General features: G+C 38.2%; 1 protein-coding gene across 3 annotated transcripts in view; it reads right to left on the bottom strand.

The window, feature by feature from the left end:
• fam184ab (family with sequence similarity 184 member Ab) overlaps positions 1–19,839 on the bottom strand; it is a 642,430-nt gene that overhangs the window by 63,856 nt on the left and 558,735 nt on the right. For all 3 annotated transcript variants that reach the window (XM_028797795.2, XM_028797797.2, XM_028797796.2), the window contains one exon: positions 577–694. In XM_028797795.2, coding sequence (XP_028653628.2) covers positions 577–694 — 118 coding nt within the window. The remainder of the gene's footprint in view (positions 1–576; positions 695–19,839) is intronic.

Raw genomic sequence — 19,839 nt, 5'->3', positions numbered from 1 at the left:
CGCACCCTAATCTGTGGAAGGTTGTTTTTGATTTTTGTTATGTATTTGTTTGTTGGTGGAATTACTTAAACTGTTTTTTCTGTCAATATGTAAATATATCTTTTTATTTTTTTTCCTTTCATCGTCATGTGGTGAGGGGGTCAAAAATAAGGACGAGCATTGGTTACGTTACCCCAAAATATTTTAATAAGGAAATGCTTTTTTCTAGCGGTATTCTGATCGTGTAGCGGCCTGGGGTTTAGTAGTCCTCCTGTGGTGGTACAAACTTTCAAATAAATAATTTTAATTGAAAAATACCTTATGGGTCTGATTTTTCAGGACCTTTAAAGTCACTTGTATTCTGATTAGTGAACAATTCTATAGAATATTTACACAGTTCACATTATCCATGTTCTTTTCATTCACTAACTCGCATGGCAGCACTGGGCACAAGGCTGGAACCAGCGAAAACTAGGACACCAGTTCCAGGAACAATATAAGGGAAGAAATAAAGTATTAGATACTATTAACATGAAAGAGAAATGAAGAAACATACAGTATGTGATCACACAAAGTTCTCCATGAAAAAACACTTACAATAAGTTTCTTAACAAGGGATTCCCTTTCGGTCACCATATCCTTCAGCTCAGCAATAAACTGGAGATCTTCTGGCCTGCTCTCTCGGTTTCTGAATTTTTCCTCCGCACCTTCCAATCTGCTCAAAAGATGTGACAAATGATAAAGAGTGTCAATCAGCTTGAAGTGAATGCAGTGACTCCTTCTTTCTCTGAATTTTGTAAGGTTAGGGCTGAAGAGCATGTAGAGTTCACCATGCTGAACAGTCAAGAGAATTCTGTAAATAAAACAGGAGCTTTTAATGGATATGAAACCATGAAAAAGAGAGACATGTCTTTTCTTATGTCAGTTAGACTGCACATGTTATAAGGCAAAAAGTGCTCACAGAATGTGAAATCCATAAATGCTTAACACAAAATAGATATTTTCAAATACAAATATATGGCCTCTTTGGGGAAACTGGGGATTATTGGGGAGTGGGGACTAGGGGTATCACAGTTTTACAATGCTATATCCAAACATGTTTACACTGCTCATACCCACAAGAACTCTAAAGAATAAAACCAAACCAATGCAGCTTTCAAAGTCACTAATATAATCTGGTACTATAAACAAAATGGTAAAAACTCCTATACAGCCACTCATATATTATTTATGTTTTTGAATGATATGGGAAGAGTCCTATGCTTGCATAAATCGTAACTTCTTCAAGACCTGGCCTATTGCACACATTTACTCTTTTCACTGTCTTTATGTTTTTGGTATTGATATGCTGAGAATATCCTTGTGTCTATCACATCTACGGACACATGTTTGGCAAATGAGTTTGTTGTTCTCAGAACCAAATACATCTCTTTTCAGAAATATTAATTCTCTCTGAAGTTCTTCATTAAACAAAAACAAACAGATTGACAGATTAAGCATGTAGCTAAAGCAAGCCGTCTCTGAACCTAGTGCCTTGATGTCACAATGTGCAGTTCCCAGCTTGTAAGCTTCACTTCAAAAATACAGAATATCTGATTGGTCAGCTATTGCCCGTTTTGAAAAGAATTGATATGATTGGTGATTGTAGATGTATTGAAGGATTTACACTTCAGAGTGCTCTTTCTACAATGACTTGTTTACTGCTCTGTCAATGAACTGAGAAATGAGTCATGTTTAAAATACAGGGCAAATAAAAAAGTTTAAACAGTTAATCAGGACACCGGGCAGCATGGTGGCGCAGCGGTAGCGCTGCTGCTTTGCAGTAAGGAGACCTGGGTTTGCTTCCCTGGTCCTCCCTGTGTGGAGTTTGCATGTTCTCCCCATGTTCACCTCCGGGTGCTCCAGTTTCCTCCCACGGTCCAAAGACATGCAGGTTAGGTACATTGGTGATCCTAAATTGTTCCTACTATGGGTGTGTGTGTTTGTGTGTCCTGCAGTGGACTGGCGCCCTGTCTGGGATATGTTCCTGCCTTGCACCCTGTGCTGGCTGGGATTGGCTCCAGGAGACCCCCGTGACCCTGTGTTAGGATATAGCGGGTTGGACAATGACTGACTGATTAATCAGGACACCAAAATTGGACAAGAATTACATTGAAATACTGTGCGTCTGGTAAATCTAATATGAAATAAGCAGGCGTCTGAAGCACTGGAAGACTATCTTAACTGATCAAACAAACCAGACCCACAAAGCGAAAACTGAAGTCCAAATAAATTCAGCAAAAGGTCCCTTAACAAATCTAAAGTAAAATCCCCTAACTGGCGCTAAGCTTTGCTTCAAGGTTTGCTGTTTCTTTTTTCTTTTAAATGTATCCAATGCTCAGATAACATGCATTATATGGCACCCTCCTAAATATGTTTCCACTAGTGATATCACTCCAAACACATACCCAGCAATGAATAAACAACATCAGCAGGGATCCTGACGAAAACCATTAAAATGGGACCTGTAGTAACATCGCCATCAGAATTTAAAAAAAAAAAAACAAATAACACAAAACACATGCAAAAACATAGTAAATGGCAAAATAAAGGCATGTAGTGACATAACACAGATTCATAACTGCACACATGGAAAGTGCACTTGTCAAATCATTCCTAAAGATTGGGTTTGACTGCTGGAAGTGCTTCCTAGCTAAAGATATTAGGGTCTTGACTTCACAAAGATTGGCTGAGAGACTTGTTCTTGGGTGCTGTGACTTTTGCTCAATGCACTGTAAGATACAGTGGGACGCTTGGTATCCGTCAATAAGGGCGCGCACAAAAAGGCAACCTTCAAAAGGGCGACCTCAATTGGGCACGGCGAATAAAAGCGCACATAAATAAAAGCGATCTTCAAAAGGGCGACCTCAATTGAGCGCCGAATAAAGGCGCGCGTAAATAAAGGAGTGCTTCAAAAGGGTGACGTCAATTGGGTGCAGCGAATAAAGGCAAACGCAACAAAATTATTACGGAAAATTTATTAGATAAAGGTAATGATTGAACGTAAAAAGTGAAAGCAAGAATATTAAAACATCCAATTAATTAATGCATGAACTTCTAACGAACTACTTCTAACGAACTATTTCTAAAGCTCTCTATATTTCGTTGTTTTCAAAATTCTGAATGTATAGCCTTCGACTACGAGTAGATCTGCACCTTTGTTGCTCTTCACATATACCAGAGCCATTTCAACTAAATTATCTACGAACACCTTTATTTGCCGTGCTCAATTGAGGTCACCTTTTTGAAGCGCTCCTTTATTTACGCGCGCATTTATTCGGCGCTCAATTGAGGTCGCCCTTTTGAAGCTCGCCTATATTTACGGGCGCCTTTATTCGGCACTCAATTGAGGTCGCCCTTTTGAAGGTCGCCTTTATTTACATGCACCTTTATTCTCCGCGCCCAATTGAGGTCGCCCTTTTGAATGTCACCTTTTTGTGCGCGCCCTTATTGAATAGAACCGGGACGCTTACTTTGGTCCTTGTTTTCTCACGTTAAAGTAGTCAAACATGGGCCCAAACAATGAAGATGTTAGCAAACACAAATAGTCACTGTGGGCAGTGTGATATAATGAACATTATGATAAATTATTATTGTCCAAATTCATGGGACCAAAAATATTTTGTTATACAGTGATCCTTCGCTATATCGCGCTTCGCCTTTCGTGGCTTCACTCTATCGCGGATTTTATATGTAAGCATATTTAAATATATATCGCGGATTTTTTGCTGGTTCGCGGATTTCTGCGGACAATGGGTCTTTTAATTTCTGGTACATGCTTCCTCAGTTGGTTTGCCCAGTTGATTTCATACAAGGGACGCTACTGGCAGATGGCTGAGAAGCTACCCAACTTACTTTTCTCTCTCTCTCTCTCTCTCTCTTGCGCTGACTTTTTCTGATCCTGACGTAGGGAGATTGAGCAGGGGGGCTGTTCGCACACCTAGACGATACGGACGCTCGTCTAAAAATGCTGAAAGATTATCTTCACGTTGGCTACCTTCTGTGCAGCTGCTTCGTGAAGTGACATGCTGCACGGTGCTTCGCATACTTAAAAGCACGAAGGGCACGTATTGATTTTTTTATCTGTCTCTCTGCTCCTGACGGAGGGGGTGTGAGCTGCCGCCTTCAACAGTTTTGTGCCGCGGTGCTTTGCATACTCAAAAGCCAAACAGCCCTATTGATTTGTTTGCTTTCCTCTGTCTTTCTGACAGACTCTGCTCCTGACGAGCACTCCTTTGAAGAGGAAGATATGTTTGCATTCTTTTAATTGTGAGACTGAACTGTCATCTCTGTCTTGTCATGGAGCACAGTTTAAACTTTTGAAAAAGAGACAAATGTTTGTTTGCAGTGTTTGAATAACGTTCCTGTCTCTCTACAACCTCCTGTGTTTCTGCGCAAATCTGTGACCCAAGCATGACAATATAAAAATAACCATATAAACATATGGTTTCTACTTCGCGGATTTTCTTATTTCGCGGGTGGCTCTGGAATGCAACCCCCGCGATGGAGGAGGGATTACTGTACTGAATATGGAGAAAATGTATATACTGGGGTCTCTGGCGATTCACCATCTTTGATGGCAGCGGCGCAAGGACAACTCTGTAGCTGCTGTGCTGTGTCTGGTAAACAGTAAACCAAGGACAAAGCAATTAGTTATCCTCTGCAGGATCAGGCTTACCAAGTAATGTGCTTGTCACATGATGTTTAGAACATTTAATAGGGCTTTGACCTGCTCTGCCACAGTGGTGATTCTGAGCCACTGATGTTCTTCTAATCTGAAGATGGGAGCTAAAACAGGACAATTGTAGCCATGTCGTGGCTTCTATCTCGTGTGCTTGAATATTGAAGTAACAGCTCCCATTTTGAATGAAGTCTTGAGACTGTACCTGCCTTCTCCATAAAGTAACAGAGTACCTGTATTTTCCTTGGGAACCTGGACTCACCTTCCTGTCACTTGTGCAACTCTTTGACTCAAGCTTGACCATACATGTATAAAAAAAATAGCGCTTCTTAAAACTGCAAAAAATATTTTATCTGAAAATGAGATATTACATGTAACTAATTTTTTTTCAGCATAAACTGATGCTGTTTCTCAATTTTAAAAATAAAAAAAAAATAAAAACTTTGAGAAGCACTATGAAACTTGAACAGTACAGTATCCACACACAACATAACTACCAACTCGGATGCTCAGTAGAGCATTGACTCTGAATTTGGATATGTGTATGATGTCGCATCTACACTCTCATCGAAACTTCCCGAGACCAGAAAATTTGCAACAGACTGTCACTTTCTTTTGTTCTAACGAGAAAGAGACTGCCTGTTGCAGGGTTCTGGAGACTCACTGAAAGTATTGGCGCAGCATAAAGTATTTTTTGCATCACATTATTATCTTCGGTGGCCATTTTTAGTAAAAAAGAAAAGAAATTAATTATACTGAAATTTTACATTTTGTTAAAATGAAATCTGTTAAATATGATGTTGTATGAATGTTTGTCCAGGTCAAAAAAAAGAATTCATTATTCTGAAAATGTCTTTACTTCGGTATTCTCTATAATGGGATTTAACCTGTATTGCCTTCCTGCCTCATCTCTATTCTTATGTCAAGACAGATTCTACTTTAGAGGTTAAATATGTGAAGACCTCTGATAAAGATATGTACTATTCTTATTCTTTTATCCCGTTTAAGTACATTCCATATATGAACTTATTTTTCACCTTCTGGGCAGTGAATGCGATCTGAAGAGCTTATGTTCACCTAATGACATTCTGTTGAGGGTATAAAGAAGCAGTTCCTATCATTCCAATTTACCATGGCCTGCTCTGCACTTCCTGGCATGTATTATCATGGAGGTGAAATCTTATTATGGAGGTTAGCCCTCAATGGCTGGGTTCTTTGAATGTATTCCACCATAGTATCCCTACATTCCCAAGGTGGGCTGGCTTGTCAACACACCTAACTACTTGCATAAATGTTGGTGGAGTGAATGGTGCTTTGGTCCAAAAAGACATCTGACATATTTTTTGGATCAGAAACCAGCAATGAGAACTGCCTTTAATTTTGTAGATTTTGTCATCTCCTATCAAAAAGCAAATTGTGGTTATTTCATAGTTTTTCTATTTTGGCTTCCCTGAATTTAGGTTTGGCTAGGGCTTATTGCATGGATTTGCAAATGATAACACTTCTCAGATTTCTCAACAACAGATGGAAGCTAGTGGTGCACCGTAAATTCAAGATGGTGAACTTGTTAAAATATGTATGTGTTTAACAAGATAATAAGTAGTGACAAGGCAATCACCCCTTTGAAAAGAATTTAGTCTTTGAGGAAAAAAAATATAAAAGAAAAAATGCAAACACCAGATATTGAAATAATGACTCTTAGCAGAAAACAATTTGTTTGCCTGCAAATAGTGAATATAATGCAAGTTTAATGAAAGACGTGGCATAAGACAGTTTGCCAGATTGTACATTGTGGTACGACTCTTTAACAAGCTTGTGAAATTTAAATCAGGCTGTGTATGGGTATAGAAATATACCATTTGAAAAATAATTATTAAACACTTACAGCACTGAACAATATATAAAATAGGAATTTGGACTGCAAATAAGCCAAATGGGAACTGTGTGAGCTAAACAAGCCAGCATTTGGGGCCACCTGAACTTTTTGGACTTCAGTCTTTTTAAACAAATCATAAAACTCAAGACTGCAGGGCATTATTTAAACTATTCAATCTCAAAACATACCTCCAGGATTAAACAAGCTATAGATATTTCTAGATATTGACCTAAACTTTATTTGAAATGCGCAAAGCTAACTTTATTTATTAGGTCAAGGTTAATTAGGATCAGAATGGATAAACTGCCTGAGAAAGACAAGCACTCATCGATTTTTCTTCTAATCATGGTTAATTTGACATGAAGTGAGACCTTTAAGTTTGGAATGCATGCTGAGCAGATCAAAGAGAGCAGAGCAAGGAGAGCAGAGAAGGGAACAACAAAAGAAGAACCCAAAGAAACTGGCAAGGACCTCTGCGGACTGAAGAAAACCCAAAGAAACTCTGCACCAACACCTAAAAAAACTCATCTTCCATCACCTGTATTTTCTATATAAGTATTTTTAATAAGACTCTTTCAAATGCATTTCTAACCTTAAGGCCGTTTTCATATATATTTCCTATCTTTGCTGCCATCGGTTTTCATGTACTTTTATTAATTTTGCTTTATTCTAACACTGATTTTATACTGATTGATTGGGTCAGGGTATATTGTTAAGAGCGCATGGAGTAAGAAAATGCCATATCCCCACACAAGTTAGCAATGGAGAACAGACGTCTTGATAAAGTAGCATGGTGACCGGGCACCTGCTTTGATGATTTTTACAGCTGTAGCTCAGGTCTGAAGATAACCGTTTGGTCTGGTTGAGTTGAGCTAGTAAGTCTCTTAGCTTGAGGCAGCTGGCCACGAGGGGTGGTATAAATTTGATACCTAACACTCAAACAATATAGTTAACAGTTACTACAGCATAGGTGAACTAAAATAACAAACATAGAAATTTCCATGATAATATAGTCAAGGGACAGTGATAAGAACACCGCTGTGAGTGATCGCCATATTCCCAGAACGATTAGCATCTGAGGGGGGACACGCCCAATAAAAAGTACTGCAGTGACCGGCTCTGGTGATTGTTACAGGCGTAGCTTATTTCTGAAAACAAAGCAAACAAACTATATGGTCAGCTTGTGCAGAGCTAGTAGGTCTCTTTGTTTGAGGCAGCTGTCCACGTGCAGGTAAGGCACATGTACAGGCCCAGATGTTCACTGGCAAACTTAAATCGGGCCTCTACCTGTGCCTTCTTGAACAGGGGGATCCATTACGACATAGTGTGTTACCAATGGTGTTCTTGGCGATTGTGGTCCCAACTGCCTTCAGATCATTAACAAGTAGTTTTGGGCTGATCCCTCAACTTTCTGATGATCTTCCTCATCCCATAAAACAAGATATTGGATAGAGCTCCAGACCAAGGGCAATTGATGGTCATTTTATATTTCTTCCATTTCCAAATAATCGCACCCACAGTTGTCACTTTTCACCAAGCTTCTTGCTGATGGTCTTGTAGCCCATTCCAGCCTTGTGCAGGTCTACAATCTTGTCCCTGACGTCCTTTGACAGCTCTGTGGTCTTGCCCATGGTGGTGCAGAGGTTGGAATGGAAGAAATTGATTCTGTGGACAGGTGTACTTTATATACATACTGAGTTGAGATCAGGGTATCTGTAAATGACTGATTTATTGATTGATTGCACACATCCAATCTGTGGGAGCCAGAATTCTGGGGGGGTTGTATTTGATCAAATACTTATTTCACTCAATGACATGCAAATCAATTTATATCTTTTATGTAATGTGTTGTTTCTGGATTTTAGTTGATATTCTGTCTCTCTCCAATTAAAATGAAACTACCATAAAAATTTCTTTGTAAGTGAGCAAACTTACAAATTCAGCAGGGCATCAAATACTTATTTCCCCCACTGTAGGTGAACCAAAATAACGAACACAGGAATCTCCATTATAATATACTCAGGGATAAGAGCACCTGGTGTGGGTGATTGCCATATTCCCACAGGGGTTAGCAGCCGTGGGGGGGATGTATCCAATAAAGGTAGCATGGTGTGCAGGGACCCGGTGTCGGTTGGGCACAGTAGTTTAACCGTTTGGTCTGCTTGTGCTGAGAGAGTAAATCGCTTGACTTAAAGGAGCTGTCCAAGTGCAGATAAGACTGAACATGTTGGGCACTGCAAATCAGTTATATTAAGTCAAATTTCCACAACAATACAGTTAGTAGATGCAGTCAGTGGTGAATCATGAGTTGGATTAAAATTGTTTGGTTATAAGAAATATCCTTGATTACATGACTCGTTCCAAGAATGATTTTGGAATAAAAATTCTGTATATCGAAAAAATTGGAATTAGTAGGGCAGCATGACGACTCAGATCAGTGTGGTCTAAGAAATTGGACTATAAGTCACAAGCTTACTGGCTCCGTCCCTGCCTCTGACCTACTGTGTGACTCCAAGCAAGTCACTTAGCTTACTTATGCTCCGATTCTAAAACATATATTTTAACAGCACTGACATGTGGCATCACCCCGGGGAGGACATCACCGATGAGTCACTCACAGTATGAGCTCATATTCCAAAATCAAACTTCACCTTCAGCCTCAGCTGCAAGGAAGCCTATAAAAAAACGTCCAGCCTACCAGAGTCAGGCGCTCTCCAATTAGTATGACTAGGTGAGCTGTTCCTCAAAGGACAACGAGCTACCTATCAGAGCGATGAAAACCACTTGAGTTTTAGAACAGCCCTATTTTTCCAGTTTTTTTATTGCATTAAGCAGTTCAACTCCAGAAAATGACCTGAAATGGTACAAAGGTAAGAGGTAAACTGCCAGAGTTAAAAAAAAAAAAAAATAGGCTACCAAAACCTGAAAAAACTGAGTTATTCAAAAAAAGCCTTTTTCAGGGAAAAAATAGTGGGTTAAACGCTCATATCCTGATGTAACTTTTAAAAGTGGTATATAAAATAAGTTTTTTTTTGGGATGTTTTACTTTCACATCTCAAAAGACTCGCAGATTAGGGTGACCCTGAAGTGGCCCGATGAGAGTGTCTTTGGATATGATGAGCGAGTGCATCTTGTGATGGATCTGTTTCCTACCCAGAGTTGGCTCCTGTTACACACTTGATGTTGTAAGGATAGGCTTTGTCATTTCAAGAATAACCTAGTTACATTAGATTAAGCCATATCCTCTGGGCAGGGCTGGCATCACCATTAAGGCAAATTAGACATTTACCTAGGGAGTAGGTGGAGACCCAGCCGCACAGGTAAGTTACTGGGCAGTTGGTTGGCGCACTTATAAGCTTAGCCTAGGGTGCAAAGTAACCTGGCACCAGCACTGCCTCTGGGACACACTGACTGGCATTGTCTCTCAATTGGAAGGATGCCTTGTATAGACAGCGTGGTGTGTTGTGACATTTCTAGCAGTGTCTACAGTCCTGGTTCCTTCTCTCTATGTCTGATACTGCTCTTCACTTGCCGTATGAAGATGGCAACAGCCTTCTCACTTAAGGATTTCTGAAAAGCCCCGCTGTTCCTTCAGCATGTGGCTATTTTCCTCTCTGATTGTGGGTCTAATCAAACTAAGAGAAACAGAAGATAGGTAGGCAGCAGAATGACTGAAGCAAAACATCTAACCCCCTGCACAGAACAGGGATTTGGCGGTCTCTTTTCTTTTCATTATTAAATACCCCAATGCACACTTACCATAGCACTGGCTGTTCACGCAATCAGGCAAACATTCTAACTGAGCTGAAGAATCTGTCCAATTAATATGGGAGAACAAACATGCAAACAAGTTTTGTTTTGGGGAGGTAGAAGGGCTACATGTTTATTATTGTGAAATCTTTCATTGTTTTTGCCAACATATGCATTTCCATAAAATAAATTTTACATTTGAATAAGCTTGTCGGTATTGTTAAAAAAGTCTTGCTGCAGTGGTGGACAGGATGACTCCTGCGGAGTTGTAAGGCTTACAGATTTAATTAAGTCAGAAACAATAACAATGCCTGAACTGGAATGTGCTAGAAATTGGTTAGTTTAATATAATAATTAGCCATTCAATAAAGAAACGTCAGTAAAAAGCTGCAGACATTGTGTCTGTTCTAGGAATTTATGTTTAGCATATAACATTATGCAGGGATATTCCACATGTGTGAGAATGTTATTTATTTGTATTAGTTTAAGAAAATATGCAGATAACATTTTAAATTGAGTGAAGGTGATTACCTGTATCAAATTCACAGAATTATGGTACTTACAGAGAATTGTGTATTATGACGCCATCAGTTTGACTATATTATTCACTTTCTGCAGTGTTGCTTCTTTAACCATCTTTTACTGATTTTAGCATTGCATTACAGTAAGTAAATAAGTAAGTGAGGCATACAGTGCCAATCTTAAACAGATCTGATACCCTTCTCTCATTTTTAACCCCATAGCACACAAAAAGTAAAGAAGACTTAATTTATAGTAATCAATGAAAAATATTGAAAGATTAGCAGTGGTTCAAATTGTTTTTGATACCATCACGCATTGTCATTTTGGAATGAGTTGCTATGATATTGCTGCAAAGTGTGGCCGGCATCACGTGATCCGGGTGTTACCATGTGATCAGGGTGGAAATCTTGTAACGAGTCAGCTGTGTGCTCAGAATGTACTTCCATTTTGTTTCTTAAAGGAAAGACTCATTTGCATGAGAAAAATATGTGGCATCTTTTTACTTTAGGTACTGCAAAAATGCATTTATTATATATTTACTCTTATTTAACAAGACCTTAATTTAGGCTTCTTTTGGTGCGAATGACACTTACAAAGCTTCAGTAAAGTTACTCATCTGTGCAATGTGGCCTACTAAAATAACTTCACTTTGGAATGGTCAGAGGTAGCTTAAATGAAACATATGTTTCTTGATAATTAATACTTAAGTATAAGACCTGTGCATCCTTCATATTAACAAGTAATTTTACCAGCATAGCGATGAATAACCACTTTACTGATGCCTTGTAACCATAATTAGGACTAAAAGAAGCCTTAGTTAAGGTCTAGTTACATAAGAGTAAATGAGAAATAAATGCATTTTGTAGTATCTAAAGGAAAGTGTTACCAAATATTTTTTGCAGTTTTTAGGCTCTGTTTGCTAAACTTGTGTTGGAGGCAGAAGAAATTGTAATGGGAAAGGACCAGGCTGTCACATGTCATTACCTCAAGAAAGGCTTCTTTCTGTCTTTCCACTCTATTAAATGTCTTGGTGGTTAAAAACTTCTTCCATTTCACAATTATAAAGGCCAATGTGCTCTTGGGAATATTCAAAGCTTTAGAAATGGTTTTATACCCTTGTCCTGATCTATGCATCACCACAATTTTATAGTGGAGGACTACAAAGAGGTTCTTGGACTTTGTGGCTTGCTTTTCATTCTGACGTGCAAACAGTTAAATTTGCCACAGGTGGACTTCGATCAAGTTCTAGACGCATCTCAAAGATAACTAAAGAAAACACCTGATCACAATGTGAAATGAGCGATTTTAATTTTTGATTTTTAATAAATTTGCCCACCTTTATGATAAGTCAACATCTTTCACCAAATCCCAAAACACTAACCAAGAATCAAAGTCATTAAGCCAGAAATATTTTTGTAGAAAAGAAAAGAAAGTAAACACTAAAGAAATTATAATCCACACAAAGTTTATCCAATCTCAGAAACTTAAGCAATGTGTGAGCTGACCATTATATGGTCACACTGGTGATATCTCACACTGTGCAGCACTCCTGGTTCCTTCTGGGTAATATCGTCACGGTAACCATCAAAGCAATATTAATGCAAAATGGCGTCATTATATAATGATAACTTCTAAGAACAAAGAAATATTAAAAATTAATTCCTTGTACAAAAAATAAATAAATACCCGTACTCATTTTGACTTTTTGTCCATTTACTGATCTTTAGTTTTATTTACTTGTTTGTTTTGGTCACCTATAGTTTATCAGCTCATCATTTAGAGTCATTCTACACTTAAACAATCTTTGCCATTTTCCTTAAAAAAGTTTCTCCGATGCTCATATCTTGAACTAAATCTACTATTATGATCATGTCTTTGGATTTAAGAGATCAAAATGAATGTGTGCATATAAAGTATCCCATGGTATCATGAAATTTGATACAGTATTTTCATATTCTGTTTGGATTATGGCTACACTAGCCATGTAAAAATGAATATGTAGAAAAATGTTGGGGCAAAATCAAAAAAAAAAAATACTCAGCTAAGTAAAAGTGTGAGTGCTGCACAAAGGTACCGGGTTAGAAGCTTTAAATAATGACAACTGGCTCCTCTCTATCTGGAGCTGCAGATCTCCAATGTCCTATTGAGTTGCCCAATTCTTAACCTGTAGCCCTGTACAGAAACTTCACTTTGACCGCTTGTACTTATGACCTCAGTAATTTAAAACTACCGAAAACTTCAGACTCTAGATTAGGATGGGGAAACAGACTGGCCAGATGAATGTTACTGTGTCTGACTTTGTCTGTTTAAAATTGACCACAAAGCTTCAGAGGAATATATGAAAATGTGTATATATGTATATTCATTTAGTCTGATTGTGTACTTAACTCCTTACATTAATCTTCTTAAAATGTTAGGCCAAAGAGAGTGTTAAAAAAAGAGAAGGGAAATGTGACAAAAAATAATCATGTAGCATAATCAGTAAAAATCAATGCAAGCAGGAATAAAATAATATCTCCTTTCTTCTTCCACAGCTCTGAACGTTCCTGTGGAGATGATACCTAGTCCTGCCCCCAACACATCCATTTAGCGCCACTCCTTCTGAGCTTGGTTCTATATAAGCAGATATCCGGCCAGGTGTAGGTCATAATTTGGATTTGTGAACGCCTCACGAGAGAATTCTTGATTACTTAAAACCTCACTAAGACGTGAAGTGCCTTTAAGGTGCATTAACACCTCTTTTTGTTTCCTTTATTGTTGAGATTGCGCTCATTAAACAGGGCATCACCTGACTGGTTTCCAAACAATTTGCACACATGTCCGTCAGTTTTGTCACAACAGATAATGGAGTTGGCACGTTCTCCCCCTATCTATGTGGGTCTTCCTGCAGATACTCTGGTTTTTCTCCCATATCACTAAAAACATGCAGGGTGGGCTAACTGGTGATTACAAACTGGCCCCTATGTGGATGTATGGATGAGTGGGCCCTGCAATGGACAAGCATCTCATTCAGGTCTGCTCCTTGTCTTGTGGCTAGTACTGCCAGGATAGTCTGTCAGTTTCCATGACCCGGAATAAAGCAGACTTGCAATATTACCGATGATATTTAAGAAATTTTTATGTCACATGCATATTTTCAATTTTTAAATATAGGGTTATAAACAACAAATTGCAGCACTTCACTAGAAGGTCATTGGAATGATAATGTGTGATTTTATTTCTTCAAAAGGTTAATTTTCATTCTGCTATCAGTAATGACTTAATGGGGGGCAGTGCAAAGTGTCTCCTCTTCCTCCTCCGTGAGACCACCTTTGTAAATCTGATCTTTATTGACTAATCCTTGTTAAATGCAAAAGAAGTTTTATACTTATTGTATCCTATAAAAATATTTTTCCAACCCTTTCAAAAAAATGACATTAAACCTGCATCATATAGGTATCATGTGATACCTTTGTCAAATGTTTCTACTTGGATTTGCACACATCCAGTCTTAAGCAGGGCCCTACACATCAGAATTTAACATTATGAATTACAAGTGCTATTATGATACAAACACTTGTAGGTAGATTGAGGATCATATGCTTTCCTGTCATCATTAAAATTTTAACAATAATGTTATCATGCTTTGAAGACAATAAAAAGACAGTATTTTCACAGTTAAATACAATATCAAATGAAGCAGAGTTTCAAATTCCATTTTGAGAGTAAAATAACATTTAAACAGAGCAAGGACAAGGCTTTTATGCATTAGAAATCTGGAATATTTCACTGATTAGAAATATGTTAAGCTAGTACTGCTGAACATATCAGAACATTGCTAAAAATACACCTTTATAATTTGTCCCTTTCATAATTTAATTACAGCACATTGATTTTATAAGACTAAAATTAATCTTGCGTAATTGCTCAGTTTTAAGTTTTGTATTTATTTCATAGTGACAGACAAGGCTATTTTCATAGAGTGATATTTCTAATTATACAGTATTTAATTTTTCCAGCTACCAATCACTGCTTCTGTCTTTTTCTTTGTGCCATCCTGTGGTGACACTCTGTGACATTGCCACCTGGTCAAAGTACGCTGTAGCGACTCTCTGGTTTAAACAAGGTGAAGAATGCTGCAAATATGATGGTACTGCAAAAATTTGTCTATTACTCATTTACTCTTCTGCAGAAAGACCTTAACAAAGGCTTCTTTTTGTCTTCATAACACTCATAGGTTGTTATCTCTGCAATGTGACCTACTAACAAAACTACCTTGGAGGTGGTCTACGGTGGCTGAAGTGGGACACATTTCTCCTGATGTCACATATTTAAGTACAAGACCCATGAATCCTTCAACCTCCATCATGTCAATATGCCACATAGCAGAGAGGTAAATAATCCATCTACTGATGCTTTATACATGTTATAAAGACCATATGAAGCCTTTGTTAAGGTCTTGTTACATAAGAGTAAATGAGTATTAGATACATTTTTGCAGCACCTAAACTAAAGTGTTACCATCCATCCATTTTCCAACCCGCTGAATCCGAACACAGGGTCACGGGGGTCTGCTGGAGCCAATCCCAGCCAACACGGGGCACAAGGCAGGAACCAATTCCAGGCAGGGTGCCAACCCACCGAGTAAAGTGTTACTGATTTCTGTAATATGCTTTGAGAGATGGGCAGTCATATGGAATCCATAAAGTCTTATTTACTTCCCTGTCTATGCTGGCGTAAGTTTCTACTTTCCTCTCCAACCTGGCCACTTAAGCATATTATTTTTTAATTGATCACATTTGCCACTATAACTATTTCAGACATTTTTTCTTTCTATTGCAATTTTTCTATTGTCTGTAAAGCACTTTAAGCTACACTTCTGTATGAAAATGGGTCATAAAATTAATGCTGTTGTTGTAGAAAGAAAATGTTCATTTTTTCAGATACAGAGTTTAAACAAATCACTTTTCACACCACAAGTCAAGTTCACTAAACACCATTGCAGTAAAACATGACATAAGAAGAAGGAGGCAGAATTTGTAAGAGTATATCCATGATAAATCTGCTGTACCCATGTACCCCTGGGCAGTATGAAAACACTACAGTGGCACCTGGTTGTTTTTTTTTTTTTTTGTTTCTGGTCCAGTTTTTGACTTTTTCAGGGATGTGTGTCATATGTGAATCACTTAACACATAAACTGTTGAGCTATTTGGGGCACCTGGGTCCAAGCCCAAGGTACTTTTAGACTACTATTAGTGATGAGTTGGCAATTCCAGCAAAATTACATTTGCAACTAATCTTAAATTTTGCTTCCAAAAAAAAAAGAATCCCAAAGCGGAATATTGACATTTGCAACATTAACCCAGGAAATATGTGTTTAGCATATACTAGATGTTGTGGCTGATGGCCGGGGCCCTTGCCTGGCTGGGATGCCTCTCTCTTGTATGGACCGGTGGAGAAAGCCTGGTTAGGATAGTACCTTCCACGGAATGCTAGATGGCAGCCCCCTTGGGTTGCAGCTGTGCCTAGGATTCCCACAGGACTTCATGGGAGTTGGAGTTTGTTGCAGCCATGTTGGGATCTGTGGGCACCTCCAGGGGGTGCTGTAGCTCTTCCACCACACCCGGAAGTGCTGCCAGAAATAGGTCGTCAAGCACTTGGAACACTTCCGGGTGCGTTATAAAAGGAGCCAGAGTCAGGAGGAGGAGGTTGAAGCTTGACGGAGTGAGAGTGGGGGAGAAAGAAAGAGAAAAAGAGAAGGAAAAGTATTGTGTTGTGCTGGGGACTGTGTGTTATACTTGTGGGGAAAGGGGAAGGCATTTCCCACAAGGGAAAAAGAAAATAAAAACTGCTTGTGTGCTTTGAACCTGTGTCCTACGTCTGTCTGTGTCAGGGCTGGCCTTTACAATGTTCATCTCAACTACAGTTTTACTACAGTGCTGGCAGGGGACTACAAATCCCATCAGGCACAAGCAGAAGGACTGTGCTGGGGCTGATGACCAGGTCAGTACACACAAAGTTTAAGTTGTACCGTCAAAAGCCCAATCTCCTCTTAGACCATAGCTTCAGCATTTTTTTCCCCCAAGCACTTTAGATAATAATTTCATTGGTTTGCTGGATTATATCTTTTGTCTAATAGTAAATCTTTTGGTCTTGTCTTACATTGTGTTTAGCCATTTCCAAAACACACTTTACCCGATTTATTTTAATCTAGACACTTTTCTAAGAATTTCACAAGTCCAAATGAGGTGTACAGTTTTGACAAATGTTCCTTTATTCCACCCCCGTCAGTAAAACTTTTAAAAACTCTTGGTTTTTTTTTTTATTTTTTACATGTGTTTTAACAGCAGTTTTGTGAAACTCTATAGAGTTACTTCATGTATTTAATAATTTTTATACTTAATTTATTTCTAATTAGCCATGTTCCCTTTCAAAGACAGGTAACAGAATCAATGTAATAATAGCTGATATTTCTTGCCCTCCAATGCCTTTCTTTGGTATCCTCATTCCTCTTTTGCTTCTCAGACTCTGTCGATTCGAGGCACTTTGTTCACCTCCTGTCTGCTTTTTGACTACCACCTAAAGTAGACGGGCCTTCATTACACGTTGTGAAAACATCATTCGTATTATTGGAAATACTTTCCATCTTTGATGATGACTCAAGTTGTTCCTCATTAGTATTTAGTGTCCCAATGCCACTCAGTGCATTATTTGCTTTGTTGTCATTGAAATGTTCCAGTTTAGCTCTTTTTTGTAAAATCAGTAGGGACTGAACCTCGCAACCCTACTGTACTGTGTCATCATCCCTACCACTGAGTCACCAAAGCCAGACTGACCAATCAGATTGCTCTGAGGTTACTGGACACTCACACACAAAGGAGCTTTTTATTATATGGTAGATTTATTATTTTGCTTTTTACTTGTTTACTTTCTTTAACATTTTGTAAAGCTATTTGTGCTACAAATTTTGCATTAATGTGCTATAGAAATAAATGTTCTTATTATACAGGTGGCAATAAATCTAAAACCCTTTCATTTTTTAAAAAAGACAAAGCCATTGTCCACCTGCAAATCATTATTAAATTCACAATACCAACCCTCTTTTCTCAGTATGTCATGTACATGCATGATAAGGAAAAATACTGAGGAGATTAAAAAAAGCAAATTATGTGATAGAGCTAGGCCACAATAAAACAGAGGGAAGCTTGATTTTTTCTGTAGTGCATGCTGAGTTGTTCCTATTCAGAATATGTTAGAAAGAGAATGACTGGGGACTGTTTTTGAGTGAATAAAAGCAATTTAACTTTTACTGCTTCTTGTTAGTAGAGTTTTATGATGAGACGTTTGTAGTACTAGGGTGTTGTGCCGTGTTAGCCATTACGGATGTAGTGAGAAGTCAAGCAAAGTGACACCTTTTATTGTCAAACTAAAAAGATTTCAATATGCAAGCTTGGATATTGTAATCTTTTTAGATAGCCAATTAATGATGAGACACTTCTAATTTTAGGCATTGATGACAATGCAGAGTTGTGATTTGTAGCAATTTTAAATCAGCTATGAATCATCTTTACAACATTACTGGTGCTGTCTCCTGTAATTTGGAGTTCTGCAGCAATCTCGGTGAACGCCACCTGCTCTATTAAGACACTGTTTTGTCGAAGCTGAATGATTTTTATTTTAAAATCAGAAGATGGAACAAGGAGAGACAAACCAAAGACTCTAACCCATTTTTCACCAAGCCAGAAACATGAGACAAATATCAAAATCATAAACCAAAAATAAACCAGAAAACTGTGAATGAAAATACAAAGCAGTGCAGTTTAAAGTCTTTTAGTTTCATCCAAAACATGGATACCCGAATGGTGCATAAATGGCTTTTATGAGGAGTTGTGCCGATGACATCACACAAGCAAACTCATGGGGACTGCAGGGAGGTGGCTTCAGTAATGGCCGATGCGAAAGAAACAAAATGACACTGTGATAAGACATTAAAAAATTACAAGAAGTCAGGAAACAAAATAGGATGAAATAAATGCCTTAAACAGATTCCTTAAACTCAGAAACCCCAAAATAGTCACCAAGAAGTCCCAAAAAGTGTAACAAAATGAACACCAATCACAACAGACACAGTGTTTCATTCAACTGAGCTCAGCTATTTCGTATTAATTCCAGCTGTTGTTTATCCATCAACAATGGTGAAGACCCTGTGCAGAGACTAATATCCGCCTACCATATACAAGCTAATTTTGCCAAACAGGTTACTCACACATTAATAACCATGATCTCCTCAAATTTTGGGGATCACTACCACAACATTAATCCTCATGGATACTCTGGCTTATTAAACTCTTAAATAGTACACCATTTTGAAATGTCAGTGAATTTTATATATTACTTGGTACAGTCTGCTTATGTTCAATTAAACCTCTGAAGTAAAACTTGCCATTGAAATGATGATAATGGGACGGAAGACGAGGTGAGGCAAATAAAAACATAAAAGGAACGCAGTCTCCTAAGGAAGAAGAGCCTGTTCTGTCCTTTGTTATATACAGTAGTTCTGTGTTCTGAGACCAGTCCAACCTGTCATTAATATGGACCCCCAAGTACTCGTAAGAGTGGACCACCTTTACATCCAGTCCTTGAATAGTGACCAGACGTAGAGGCTGTTTGGTGTGCTAAGAGGCAATAAGCAGTTGCTTTGTTTTGCTGATGTTAAGTTGTACAGTTTACAAATTTTAATCACCTTATACTGGTGTTCCTAAATTGTTACAGTTTTTTGGTTTTGTTCTTCAAGAAAGTAAAAAAGAAGGCTTCTCTGCTAACAAATTGGCAATACACAAATAGAAGAAGACCACTCTTGGGATATTTGACAAATATTATGCCTTATACTCACTTGCACTGCAATCTTTTGATCATCCACATTTTCAAAAAAGCTTTCTTGACAAAAATACAGGAGGGTGAGGGAAATGCACAGCCAGGAATCAATTGTTAAGGGGTTGGTTGGGAGACACG

Source organism: Erpetoichthys calabaricus, chromosome 3 (assembly GCF_900747795.2).
Source record: "Erpetoichthys calabaricus chromosome 3, fErpCal1.3, whole genome shotgun sequence".
NCBI lineage: Eukaryota > Metazoa > Chordata > Cladistia > Polypteriformes > Polypteridae > Erpetoichthys > Erpetoichthys calabaricus.
Note: the sequence above shows the minus strand (reverse complement) of the source record. Positions and strands in the feature narration are given on the sequence as shown.